The 12,605-nt window shown below is 27.8% G+C and overlaps 4 protein-coding genes across 9 annotated transcripts in view; 3 read left to right on the forward strand and 1 right to left on the reverse strand.

Moving 5' to 3' along the window:
• The first annotated feature begins 476 nt into the window (after positions 1 to 476).
• LOC122628478 (transmembrane 9 superfamily member 3) lies at positions 477 to 4,119 on the forward strand. The gene is made up of 9 exons (XM_043810834.1): positions 477 to 805; positions 1,060 to 1,255; positions 1,357 to 1,479; positions 1,561 to 1,805; positions 1,878 to 2,117; positions 2,197 to 2,481; positions 2,561 to 2,916; positions 2,989 to 3,072; positions 3,185 to 4,119. The coding sequence occupies exons 1-9, from the start codon at positions 719 to 721 to the stop codon at positions 3,327 to 3,329; spliced, it is 1,761 nt and encodes a 586-aa protein (XP_043666769.1). The 5' UTR covers positions 477 to 718; the 3' UTR covers positions 3,330 to 4,119.
• A 901-nt stretch (positions 4,120 to 5,020) lies between these two features.
• Positions 5,021 to 6,638, forward strand: LOC122628283 (stress-associated endoplasmic reticulum protein 2). Its single transcript, XM_043810422.1, has 3 exons — positions 5,021 to 5,292; positions 5,801 to 5,873; positions 5,947 to 6,638. The coding sequence occupies exons 1-3, from the start codon at positions 5,209 to 5,211 to the stop codon at positions 5,982 to 5,984; spliced, it is 195 nt and encodes a 64-aa protein (XP_043666357.1). The 5' UTR covers positions 5,021 to 5,208; the 3' UTR covers positions 5,985 to 6,638.
• Positions 6,639 to 7,571: 933 nt separating this feature from the next.
• On the forward strand, positions 7,572 to 10,117 carry LOC122628282. 2 transcript variants are annotated; one of them, XM_043810420.1, is made up of 4 exons: positions 7,572 to 7,633; positions 8,131 to 8,299; positions 8,712 to 8,834; positions 8,909 to 10,117. In XM_043810420.1, the coding sequence occupies exons 2-4, from the start codon at positions 8,139 to 8,141 to the stop codon at positions 9,084 to 9,086; spliced, it is 462 nt and encodes a 153-aa protein (XP_043666355.1). In that variant the 5' UTR covers positions 7,572 to 7,633; positions 8,131 to 8,138; the 3' UTR covers positions 9,087 to 10,117. The 2 variants fall into 2 exon arrangements, with proteins under 2 accessions (XP_043666355.1, XP_043666354.1); XM_043810419.1 differs by lacking the exon at positions 7,572 to 7,633 and adding an exon at positions 7,883 to 8,020.
• A 309-nt stretch (positions 10,118 to 10,426) lies between these two features.
• LOC122628281 (zinc transporter ZIP1-like) overlaps positions 10,427 to 12,605 on the reverse strand; it is a 23,051-nt gene continuing 20,872 nt past the window's right edge. For all 5 annotated transcript variants that reach the window (XM_043810417.1, XM_043810415.1, XM_043810416.1 and 2 more), the window contains one exon: positions 10,427 to 12,037. In XM_043810417.1, the coding sequence (XP_043666352.1) occupies positions 11,703 to 12,037 (335 nt within the window). In that variant the 3' untranslated portion in view covers positions 10,427 to 11,702. The remainder of the gene's footprint in view (positions 12,038 to 12,605) is intronic.

Below are 12,605 nucleotides of genomic sequence, written 5' to 3' on the forward strand. Positions count from 1 at the left end.
AATATCTTTATCAAATATCTTTATCAAATATTGTGACAAATCATAAAAATAAATACATTTATCTCCTTAATTTTTTAGTAAAATTTATAATTTATTGTAAATTTTGAAAATTGTCTTTTCAGAATTTTTTGATTGTTTTAATTTCATGTAAATTACATAATATTATAAAAAACAATTTTTCTGCCAATATACATGTTAATAAATTATTATCGCGTTACACTTGAAATTTATTGTATCTCATGAATATTCTATGGTCAAACTATTACACTGATTGGCTGAAAATCATTTGGAAAGTAATTCGTAAAAAATTACAAAAGTTGAAATGACTAGCGACATTAAAGCTATGAATCGCTCGAGTTTCATTGTATTACATGGAATCATGATAAAGGTTTGATAAAACCAATCATCTATCTTGAAAATAAAACTCAAAGCTTTAAGTTGTCGCCGTTATATTTGACGCAAGAGCCATCTGACGTGGCACCGGATCAAAAAAGTACACGATACGTTCTAAGCATACCATTCTGACTGCGGCGTGTGTGCATCATAACGTATTTGATATTATTTCTTTATATATATGTATATATATACGTGTCTGTTCAACCGATGTTTCTACTGCATTGATCATATTTATTAAATCTATGGGGTACATTTATCATCGAATTTTTTTCAATATTCTTTGCATGCTTGCATAAGGCGCCTAGTGCGCCTTCCCGTCACAATGAAGATGTGTCGGGCACAATTACTTCTTCACTTTTTGGTGCTTAGCCTCTTACCTTTCGTTCACACAGATGAGCACAATCACATCGTAAGTATAACTTGACCACTCATAAATATTGAATTCCATTTTAACGATATTGATATTTAGATATTTCAAATTTCAATTCTGCTGTATTAGTAAATACATGCCATTTACAATTTTGATAATTGTTTCTTTACTATCAATTAATTCTATTTTTTATATATAGTATGAGAATATTTCCTAATTTGTCAAATAATATATATATGTATCATACATATATATATACACAATATCATAATATCATGTCATCTATAATTTAGTATGAAGACAATGATGAAGTTGTACTATGGATGAGTACGGTCGGACCATACCATAACAGACAAGAAACATACTCCTATTATTCTTTACCATTTTGTATGGGTATGAAAGATGTTATCAATCATCATCATGAAACCTTATCTGAAGCACTTCAGGGTATTGAATTAAAATTTAGTGGTTTAGATATCGAATTTAAAGGTAACTATATTTTACAAGTTTACAAAGACTTTATCTAAACATGGTGTATGTAAAGATAATTTGTTAACTACATCATTATAATAAATTTAATATGGTTTTAGCTGATATCTCTAAAACAGAATACTGTCAAATAAATTTGCCAGAAGAAAGTTTGAAAGCTTTTGTATATGCTGTTAAAAGTCAATATTGGTACCAAATGTACATCGATGATTTACCAATTTGGGGTAAAAAAAACCATAACATTTAATATAATTTATTATTAAATTATGTTTGATATATTATTTATTGCTTAATTTCTTTGACAGGTGTTGTAGGTGAGCCAGATGAAAATAATGGAGTAGTTTCATATTATATTTGGACGCACAAAAAATTTGATATAGGATATAATGGTAAACAAATAGTCGATGTCAATTTAACAAGCGATAACAAAGTTAAACTTGTACAAGGTGCTCAAATATCTTTCAGTTATGAAGTAAACTGGAAAAAGAGCAATATTAAATTTGCTGATAGATTTGATAAGTACCTGGATGCTAGTTTCTTTCAACACAGAGTAAGATTTTATATTGTTATATATTAATTATTTGTTATATAATTGGTTTTATAATATTATTTTTCTTTGTAGATTCATTGGTTCAGCATCTTTAATAGTTTTATGATGGTTATTTTCCTTGTTGGACTTGTATCCATGATATTAATGCGAACTTTGAGAAAGGACTATGCGAGGTATAGCAAAGATGAAGAAATGGATGATATGGAGCGAGATTTGGGAGATGAATATGGATGGAAGCAAGTGCATGGAGATGTTTTTCGCCCAGCTAGTCATGCAATGTTATTTTCAGCTCTCATAGGAACTGGATATCAGGTACTTTTAATAAACTAATTTTTATATTAATTATCTGGCAATAAAAATAAATAGATAATCTTGTACATTTGTATTACAGGTTACTGTTGTTGTTCTCAGCGTAATTATTTTTGCTATTCTTGGAGAACTTTATACAGAACGAGGTTCCATGCTATCAACTGCAATATTTGTTTATGCTGCCACCTCATCTATAAATGGTTATGCAGGTGGTGGTTTGTATGCACGAATGGGTGGGCGTGTTTGGATCAAACAAATGATCCTCAGCGCTTTTATGTTACCCATTATGGTTTGTGGAACTGCATTCTTCATTAATTTTATTGCCATGTATTATCATGCTAGTAGAGCTATTCCTTTTGGTTCAATGGTAAGTATTTTTGTGAATATGATCTATTATTTTATTGTAGATATCAATCCTTTGATACAACTTTATATTATTTTCATAGGTGGCAGTGACATGTATTTGTATATTTGTTATTTTACCTCTCACATTGGTAGGCACTATTTTGGGCCGTAATCTTGCTGGAACACCTGATGCTCCATGTAGAGTAAATGCAGTTCCAAGACCAATACCAGAAAAAAAATGGTTCATGGAACCATTGGTTATAATAATGCTTGGTGGAATCCTACCATTTGGATCTATTTTCATTGAAATGTATTTTATTTTTACTTCATTCTGGGCATATAAAATTTATTACGTTTATGGTTTTATGTTGCTAGTGTTTATTATCCTCATGATAGTGACAGTCTGTGTGACTATTGTATGTACATATTTCTTATTGAATGCTGAAGATTACCGATGGTATTTATGATCTTTTTATCTTATACATTTGATGTGTACTTGAATTTATTCATAAAGTATATTTTATTGCAGGCAATGGACAAGTTTCCTTGCAGCAGCTTCAACAGCGGGATATGTGTACATTTATTCATTTTATTATTTCTTCTTCAAGACTAAGTAAGTAGATACTTTCACATTTGCTAAGTCAATATATTTCCTTTATAATTGCAAAATATAATCATATATTTTTTCTTTTCTTTTTTTTCTTTTTTTTTTTTTTTTTTTTTAGAATGTATGGTCTCTTCCAAACAGCATTTTACTTTGGCTATATGGCACTATTCAGTCTGGTCTTAGGTATTATGTGTGGAACAGTTGGTTATATGGGTACTAGTGCGTTTGTACGAAAAATCTATTCCATAGTCAAGATAGACTAATGCAGTTTAGTGAAACTTATGTACTGTGGAATTAAGTAGGAACTTGATTCGTACGGCGTACTGCTCTCGGTGACGAACATTTGCGAACGTGTGATGTGTCTTTACAAGACAGTATTTTCAGTTTGATTATAAAAATATATATATTGTCTATCTTTCTAAGGAGTATATTAATTTTTTAAGTATCACCATATATATATATTAATAATTACAACGAAATGATGTTTGATAATTAAACAAGTGTAATTTATTATCATACATAGTAGGTTCGCATTCAAATCGAGAACAGTTCGCGAAATATTATTGGTATGGCAATGATCATGAGTATTCAGTAACTATACGATTATAAATCTTAAGAAAATCATGATCACACTAAATTCGTGTCATATGAATGACAGGTTTTTAAATTGTGCAGATATAAATATTTCAATTTGTCCTATATAAATTTGATTATATTCGAAACATTGTAAGTTCAATTCATTTATACAATTTATGTACTTCCATTCTGCACAACTTAATTGTGTTGTTTCGTGCATTAAAAATATTTTCTATAAGGTATTTTATTCCTTGTTATAGCAATATATATAATTTAAAACACCGTGGAGAGAAGAAAAATAATAATGTCCTAATAAATGTTCTAATAATATATAACACATTTTCCAGTATAAACGAACCTGCTTCCTAGACATGACATTTTTTTAACGCAATTACATTAACAAGTGCAGTAATACTGTTGAAAATAAAAATTGTTTTTAGTGACTAATAAAATGCTAATATATTATTTGTTATCACACTTATATGTTATAAAATTATCTTAATTTATATATGGGTAGATAAACATAATGAAACAACAAATATATGTGTATATATATATATATATATATATATATATATGTCTGTGTATATATGAAATTGTCATTGCTTCTACTTTAACACACTTGTATTACGCAATTTTCTGCTATAAATATTTGTTTCTGCTTGAATAACAGATAATAGTATAGTACAATAGTAAGTTCTTAGGAAAAAAATGACGATCTTTGCATTTTTTTCATTAAATAGGATTAATATGAAAACAAACAATTGTTGAATTAATAAAAATAAACTCATTTGTGTTATTTAATAATATTGGAATATGAGATTGTACTAGATGTATTTTCTTTATAAAATTTATTGAATTGGGGATATCAGTGAAGATATTTGAATGAATGGATGATATATTATTAGATGCAGAAGATATAAAAAATATTAAATTTCTACACATAACATTACTTTATTTATATCTCATTCTGTTATAACACTATCATTGATATCATAAGAATCCATGTTATAAATGTATTGAGAAAATTATAACTATCATTGTATCACATAACTTCGATTGTGCTACGAAATAATCCGAATTATTTTATATAAAATAAAATAATACAATAATCAAGTGCATATTCGATAAGAAAAATCCGATATAAAAAGAATGTTTAAATCTTATTGATATAAAAAAATTATCATTTTAATTTGGACATGAAAATTTCATTAGAGTAAATAAATAATGTTTTATTATTTTATACGAATTAATATCAACACGATAAATTTTCTAAATTTATCAGTTTTTAAAAAGACTTATTTAAAGTAGCCACGTCACTGATTTGACTTCAGTAGTGTCTGTGTGGCACAACGTTGATTTGCGTAGAATTTCATCCATTCACGTGTCAGGGCGCACACGTCGACGCGACTAGTGTAAATTAAAGCAACCTACGACACACAACATACACGTCTACAGAATTCAAAAGACGTTTCGCACGGTTACGAGTTATTCAACTAAATTGTTGGAAACAATTTTCAATTAGTTATTTAATACAACTTCTTCCATAAACGAAGAAATTATAAAATGGCACCAAAACAGAGAATGCGCATCGCCAACGAAAAAGCCACGAAGAATATTAATCTTCGTGGAAATGTACCAAAATCATCGGTAAGTGTCTTTTTTGTTTTTTAATTTTTATTCTTTTTTTATTCATTAAATGAAATAGTCGATAGTAGTATAAGGTATTCAAAAATTTAACATATATTTTGAAAAATTTATTACCTAGTGAATATATTGAGGTTATAAATGATACCATCTGTGATGGATATATTGTGTCTATGTTTACCGGTTTTTTCTATCGACTACATTAACAATTGTATTTTATATAAATATTATACTTAAACTTATTCACTTTTATACATATCGATTTAAAAAATGAATATATTAATAATATATTGTAGGCATTACCATATGTAACAATAGCATATGTAGCAGTGCTGAAACTTTTATTAGAGAAATTTGACAGAAATAAAACTAAATTAAATGACACATTAATATGAAATATTATAGTTTTATTTAGTTTTATTACTTTTGATAATTTCTTTTTATTTAAAATTTATTTATTTATATTATATAAGTAACAAAAAAATATATATATATCTATTATATGCATTAGAAACCACAAGACGAAGGATCACCAGTTGGGCCATGGTTATTAGCACTTTTTATATTTGTTGTTTGTGGGTCAGGTAAATATTTACATGAACCTATTATGGATTATACATCCATACGAATGTTTATATTTAAATTAATTTGTTACAGCCGTATTTCAAATAATTCAAAGTATCAGAATGGCTTAAAGGATTATAAATACGAAAAAGGGAAAATGATATCGTTACTGTTGATATAATGAACTATCTACAAAATATCAATACACAAATGCTGTCATCATTTTTCAAGAAACTAACAATTTTGACACGGGTCTAAGTAGTACAGTGAAGGTGATAATGTCTTCATACGTACAAGTTTTCAATATCATCTAGAGAATTCTATTTTCCCTTTGCTAATGGCTCAAAGATTATTTATAAAAACTTAGCATTTACAAGCGTTTAACTTAATCATGCCATGCATTGATGGAAGCGAAGACTGTACATTTTATAGAATATTACATGATATATTTGTCAAGGTATATATTTTACTCCATCTTTCATTAAGAAGCATTTCATACTATTTCTGATATTTATAATGATCTCTTTTAGAAATTTTTTCAAAATATTTAGATAATGTGCACTCTTCCATTGATGCATTTATAGTAAATAATTGTATATAAATAAACAATTCGTCGTATGAATCTATAAAGCATTCCACTGAGCAGTTGGTAGCTTTTCTTTAACCATGTATTTAGTGGCCTTGAAAGTATATTGGGTCATTATATTTATATACATGTATAAGTGTATACCACACATACGTAATGTTAAAAGTAATTTATCTATATTAAATATTTGCTACTGACAGTTCTCTTTTTCTTTTTTAATGAAGAATATAATAAAGTAAATATACATTTACAGGATACATTTAGAATCACATTTTGTTTGTTGATTTTATATTTGTTCGTATTATATTTATGCAATTTGGAACATAATGCATTATCTTTAAAGATGTTTAATTTTTTTTATTATTATAAAAGGATTTACGTAGATGTTTCAAAATGTAAAAGTATTCTTAAGATAAACACAAAGATATTTTGTTATAAATAAAAAGCATATGTATAGTTACGATATATAGTAATAATCATATAAAGTACTAGTAATCATAGATAAAAGTAATAAAGATGAAATATGCTCGTAAAGAATAAAAATAAAACTAGAGAAGAACAGCGTAAGTAATTACGTTTGTACGTATACGTACACATACATATTAATACTTGCATATTATTTCTGATTTGATGCTAATCGCAGTAGTTAGTTAATTCTCAATTGTTTCGTTACTTTTAAGCTCGATATACATTATCGATTCGTTCAGGGTTAGATCTCGGTTCGATCCAATATTATTCTACTGTTTTATATTATATTAATTCAGATACTCATGAGTATGATTTAAATCGTTACTGAAATTGTAAATACATATGATATAAAACAATATAAAATAATATTTGATCGAACTGTGAAGGGATCGAATGTGTGTATCGACCCTTATACTTTTTAAGGTTATTCACCCACCATCTTTTCCTTGAAGCACGTGTGACGTTAGCGACACGTATGGACAAAATATAAACTACAAGAGTAGTAAGGAACAATTATCCCAATCATACGGTTATCGTATCGATGTAGAAGCTTATGTAGGTTATAGTTCTTTTATGCGTAATCTACATTCTATTATTTAAAAATTAAAACAAAATTTAAATTCTGAGATGACTTCTATTTCAAGAGAATTCTGGTCCATTTTAGCCACAACGCTAATTGCAGATGTTTGAATCCTGACAAATCGATAACAAGACCATCCAACATCGGTAATTTTAATCGCGATAGTTTAATTATTAAGCACGACTGATTTAATATCTACGTTTTTATAGAAATTGCCGCTAGAATTAAATTTTCTTATAAATCGTCGATAATGCATTTACGCGATACCAGATGATAAAACGTAACGTATTTCAATAGTATTGAAGTTGCTTGAATCTTGTACAGAAATCGATATTATTTACGGTATAATCTGCATTATCTATCGAGATGCTTTTTCTATTATTGTTAGTACATATGTCAAAAAAAAAAGTAAGAGAAGGTATACCGACCGATCCGATCGACATTCGTAGTTCGCGAAGTACGACGAAAGCGACGAGTGTGACGTAAAGATTGTGCGTTCTTATTATTCGTCAGTATTCACGTTCGTTCTCTAGGTAGATTTTATTGAGTTGGATTCTTGTAACAAGGACGTAGATTTTAACACGAATTGGTATAATAAATTAGATATATTTCTCTCGATTGAAAGTATATCTTATTTATATAGAAAAGAAAATGGCTGGTGCAGGAAATGCTAGTGCCGGTTCTGTTTTCCAAAAACTCGGTTTGAGACCAGTTACGAAATGTAGTCTTGTTAAATACTACATGCCGGCTTTCGGTGTTGCTTCATATACAGCTTTATCCGTCAACGTGATGAATCCAAGTCTTGTCATCAGGTAAGAAATTAAAAAAATCGAATTTGACCTTATTGATCCAGAATATTGAACTTGGATAGTTCGGTAGTCATTATTGAATTATTACGTAATCCGCCTAAAATATGCTGTTCTAATATTTCATTCAAAGGATTAAATATTTTCAATGAAAAATATTAGATTTTTCTTAATCAAAAGTGTAGACAAATATTCTATACAAAGGAATCACCATTTTTGTAACTTCTTTTAAGTATGATCGATAAGCGTAGCTGAATTAACTCATCATCTATTATATTTGATCTTTTAAATAAAATTCAAACACTTCATATTTGTATTTCTTAGACGGAATAGTTGATTGTCATTTGAAAATATTATTTTGTATAATATCTTAGAAAATACATTCATTTCTTTAACCATCTTTTATATCTATTTACAGAATATTTCCAAAGAAAGATATCACGAACTACTTACTCTTTAGTGCGCTGGCAGGAACTGGCTCGTATTTTTATACCAGGGAGCACATGGAAAAAGCTCAAATCAGTACAAGATTGTTATATAGGTAAGAAGGGTTAAATTTTGTATGTTTATTGATGCAAACTATACGTGCACTAATTATTATGTTGTACTTAATAGTGGTACTGGAGCATTGTTGCTGAGTTTTGGTTCAGTTTTGATGTGGGCTGTTCTACGATCCATTGTACCACCAAATCCAACTCTGTGCACTTTAGTTGGTATTGGTTCAGGATTGCTAATTATCAAAGTTGGTTCTAGCTATATGGACTATATTGATAATCAGATAGCTAAAAAGTAGATGGCTATTATTGTTTTATTTAATTTCATTTATTTCGCACTAAATTTATTATTAAAGAAAAGAATGATATAATCCATATACCATTGGGTAACTAGATATCATCAAGCTGAATAATATTTGTGGTTTTCTAAATTTTATATGGTTGTCTCTATTTGTAGTAAAATGGATATATTATTGAAAACTATGTTGAGTATTGTTAGACTTTGTGCCTAACAACTATTTATTTACTGTATTTTTTTTTTTTTTTTGTTAAAATAATTATCAATATAGTATTCATTGAAACGTATATCTTATATCCAACTACAGGAGATTGCTGAAGTATACTGAACTAGGTGAGAAGTAATTGTAGAATAGAAAAGAATAATGATTAATTTTTTGAACAGATATTTCAGTATTTAATAGTTGTTTTGTAAATTATACTGATTTTTTGTTTGCATAAGATATACAATGCAAATGAGATATTCATTAATTGTTTTTAGAGATTATTTCTCACTGAAATTATATATATAAAAAATTGAAAAAATATACAAGCATATGATATTATTTGAATATAACTTCATTTTCATGAATGTTTTTGCATTTTACTAAATGGATTGCACAGATAGTGTTAAAAAATGTGTATAAGCATTCTAATAGCTGCAATTTTTTCAATACAAATGCAGTTATTGTTTTTTTTTTATGGCATTTTCTAATGCAATCAATTAAAATATATATAAAATTATTCACATCACTTACCAAATAATTCATGTTATCAATAGCAATCTGTAATAAATATTTCATTAACTTAACAATAAGAAATTTGTAATTACTTAAATTAAGTTAAAGGAATTCCATATAAATGCTTGTATTTAGAATTTGTGATACCAAAGATTGTATTTCATGTATTGATTCATATTCGTTGTACAGTTCTGGTATTGATGCTAAAGAGCTGTATATCGTTCACCAATACTCATTGCTAATTTGTGTCCTCCTGTCAAAAATTTGTACATATAAGTTGAGAAAAAAATGAATGCAAATATTACACGAACAAATACGAGTCTAGTTTTAATAGAAATTATTTTTATTTCTTGTATCCTTAAATGATAAATAATTTTATATTCTACCTATGCAAGGAATATGTGATTTATAAACAATTTTATGTTTTTAATATATATTTTAGAATGTTTGATAAAAATTAACAATACTTGCAAACGATAATATACAATATTTTCCAAATTTTAGTTTTATAATATTTAAGTGAAAAGAATCATATCGAATATCTACAAATGTCAGTATCATTAAACGTTAGACTATAAACAACAAAACTTAGATTGGTTCCAGATTAAAAAAGACAACAAACATTGTAGGCGGTAGAGGTTTTATGGTATATTTGTCAATATGCTATGAAATAGATAAACATAATCATCTAATACTCTCACTAATAATAATGTAATGAATATGCAACACATCAGTAAGACACTCAACGTGTATTTCGACTAAAATTAGTCAGTGTTATACGAATCTCGTGCACGTTAGGTTGCAATAAAAATAAATGACAATAAATAATCAAAATGCAAGGATGAGTGCTGAAGAAGTACGTGAATAATATAATTGACTCGAATCATGATTGTTTAAGTTAAGTGATTCGTATGTCATCACTATACAGCGATATTCCGCGGTTATTGTTATTACATATATAAAATTTTATACAATAGAAAAAAAAAAGAAGAAAAATTTAATTAAAACTTTATCTTTTTTAATTTTATAAAAAACGAGAGGTATATCTATGACAGCTTAAAACTCTGTCCATTCATTATCGTGTAGTTTATTTTATTACAAAAGGCATACGAAAGTCGTTTGAATAGCCCGCCATTTTTAATCTTAAAGATGATTTCTACATATCTTACATATTCTTATTTTACAAATTCTCTGTACATTACGTACACGTTTAAAAAAATTGATATTTTTTTTTTTTATATATTTTACTACCAATGCAATGTGGTCCATATTATACATATACCCGTATTAATCGAGCATTAGTGATGATTTCTATAAATTTTCATAATATGCAACATAAAACGCACTTAACGCGTTACCAACCGATAAATTACCGACAGATTCGATGAGTTAGTAAAACGCATTCGAAGTTAACGTACGAAATTACGATCATACTTTTTTAGAGTTAATCAAATAAAATATTAATTATTCCGAAAATGTTCAACTTTTGTATTATATTACTCATGTGAATAATTCAAAATCCATGAGAGACTAGGATGGTGGAGTTATGTGTTGGCTCGAAAAAGGAGTATTATTATCGGCCTATTGATAGAAAAATCGTCTGTTAATCGAACTTCCAATATTGGTAAGAAACTTCTTCGAGCACTTTTTTCTTCATGTTTCCTTCATATGAACACACACATATATATACACATACATACATATACACATATATATATATATATATACATACGTATTTATCTTAGTCCTCAACGAGTTTTATGAATCTTCATAAAAAATTCTTCAACGGTCTTCAATGATCCTTTGTATAACGATGATGATGATTCTTCTCGGAATAATCGATCGAAGACATCGAGAGATTTTATTTTCCTTCAATTAAACGTATATATGTGTATACATTCATATCGTACGATTCGTTGATGATATTAAAGTATCTCTGGTATCGTGTAAAGTATGGTTTTCGTGTAAATGCTCGTGCTGCGTTTGAGGACTCGTAGAGGAGGCTAAACTTTTCGAAAGTACATCGACGATATTTTGCGTGACCCTTTCAATGGCATCACCTACAACCCTTTCCGTGCTCGTCTGGTGCGAATGCTTCGATTTCCTTCCAAGTCCTTGCTCGTGAATAATATCTTCATTCTCGTTTTCATCCTCGTGTTCGTGAGAGTGCGAATGCGAGGATTCGTGCAAGTGTGAGTGAGAATGCGAATGCGAATGCGAATGCGAATGGGCGGCTGTAAAAAGAAAAAAAAATATAATTAATTAATCATCGGTTATTGTTAGAAATATGCTGACTGTAAAGGTATTGACGTCTTTACAAATTTATTTTTCTCTTAATCTAGTTCTATCAACTGTAATTATTTTGTTTGTAATAATCATATTACGTAATTATTTTTTTATAGAAATATAGATATATGTTGCATAATTAAATCGTGTTTAAATTATAATATTTAATATTATAATTCCGTTAATATCTATTTTCGTTACGTTATATTATTTCGTAATAAATTTTTAATTAAAATATATTTCTCTTGATATATGTTTTGTTCTTATATAGAATAATTATAAAAAAATAGTTCGTGTCAATACTATATTTAAGTTATGTAATCAATTAGATACACTTTTATCTCTATACTATGTTATAAGTCGTAAACGATTATGCCGTCGTAATTCAAATTAATGATATCGAATCGATCCATGTAAATGTATTAAATTCGATCTAAAAGTAATTTCTTTTCAAATGAACATTTTATAATGGATCGATCCATCTTTAATTTGGGAAATGTGAAAGAGAGGATAAAA

This window comes from Vespula pensylvanica, chromosome 4 (genome assembly GCF_014466175.1).
Source record: "Vespula pensylvanica isolate Volc-1 chromosome 4, ASM1446617v1, whole genome shotgun sequence".
NCBI lineage: Eukaryota > Metazoa > Arthropoda > Insecta > Hymenoptera > Vespidae > Vespula > Vespula pensylvanica.

What these genes read in the sequence shown, in the direction of transcription:
- LOC122628282 (XM_043810420.1), top strand. Translation starts at nt 8,139, where the DNA reads ATGGCTGGTGCAGGAAATGCTAGTGCCGGTTCTGTTTTCCAAAAACTC. An exon ending in AATCCAAGTCTTGTCATCAG is followed by an intron (nt 8,300 to 8,711) that starts GTAAGAAATTAA and finishes ATCTATTTACAG; the next exon opens with AATATTTCCAAAGAAAGATA. An exon ending in AGTACAAGATTGTTATATAG is followed by an intron (nt 8,835 to 8,908) that starts GTAAGAAGGGTT and finishes TGTACTTAATAG; the next exon opens with TGGTACTGGAGCATTGTTGC.
- LOC122628478 (XM_043810834.1), top strand. Translation starts at nt 719, where the DNA reads ATGAAGATGTGTCGGGCACAATTACTTCTTCACTTTTTGGTGCTTAGC. An exon ending in TTTAGATATCGAATTTAAAG is followed by an intron (nt 1,256 to 1,356) that starts GTAACTATATTT and finishes ATATGGTTTTAG; the next exon opens with CTGATATCTCTAAAACAGAA. An exon ending in CTATTCCTTTTGGTTCAATG is followed by an intron (nt 2,482 to 2,560) that starts GTAAGTATTTTT and finishes TTATTTTCATAG; the next exon opens with GTGGCAGTGACATGTATTTG.
- LOC122628283 (XM_043810422.1), top strand. Translation starts at nt 5,209, where the DNA reads ATGGCACCAAAACAGAGAATGCGCATCGCCAACGAAAAAGCCACGAAG. An exon ending in GAAATGTACCAAAATCATCG is followed by an intron (nt 5,293 to 5,800) that starts GTAAGTGTCTTT and finishes TATATGCATTAG; the next exon opens with AAACCACAAGACGAAGGATC. An exon ending in ATTTGTTGTTTGTGGGTCAG is followed by an intron (nt 5,874 to 5,946) that starts GTAAATATTTAC and finishes AATTTGTTACAG; the next exon opens with CCGTATTTCAAATAATTCAA.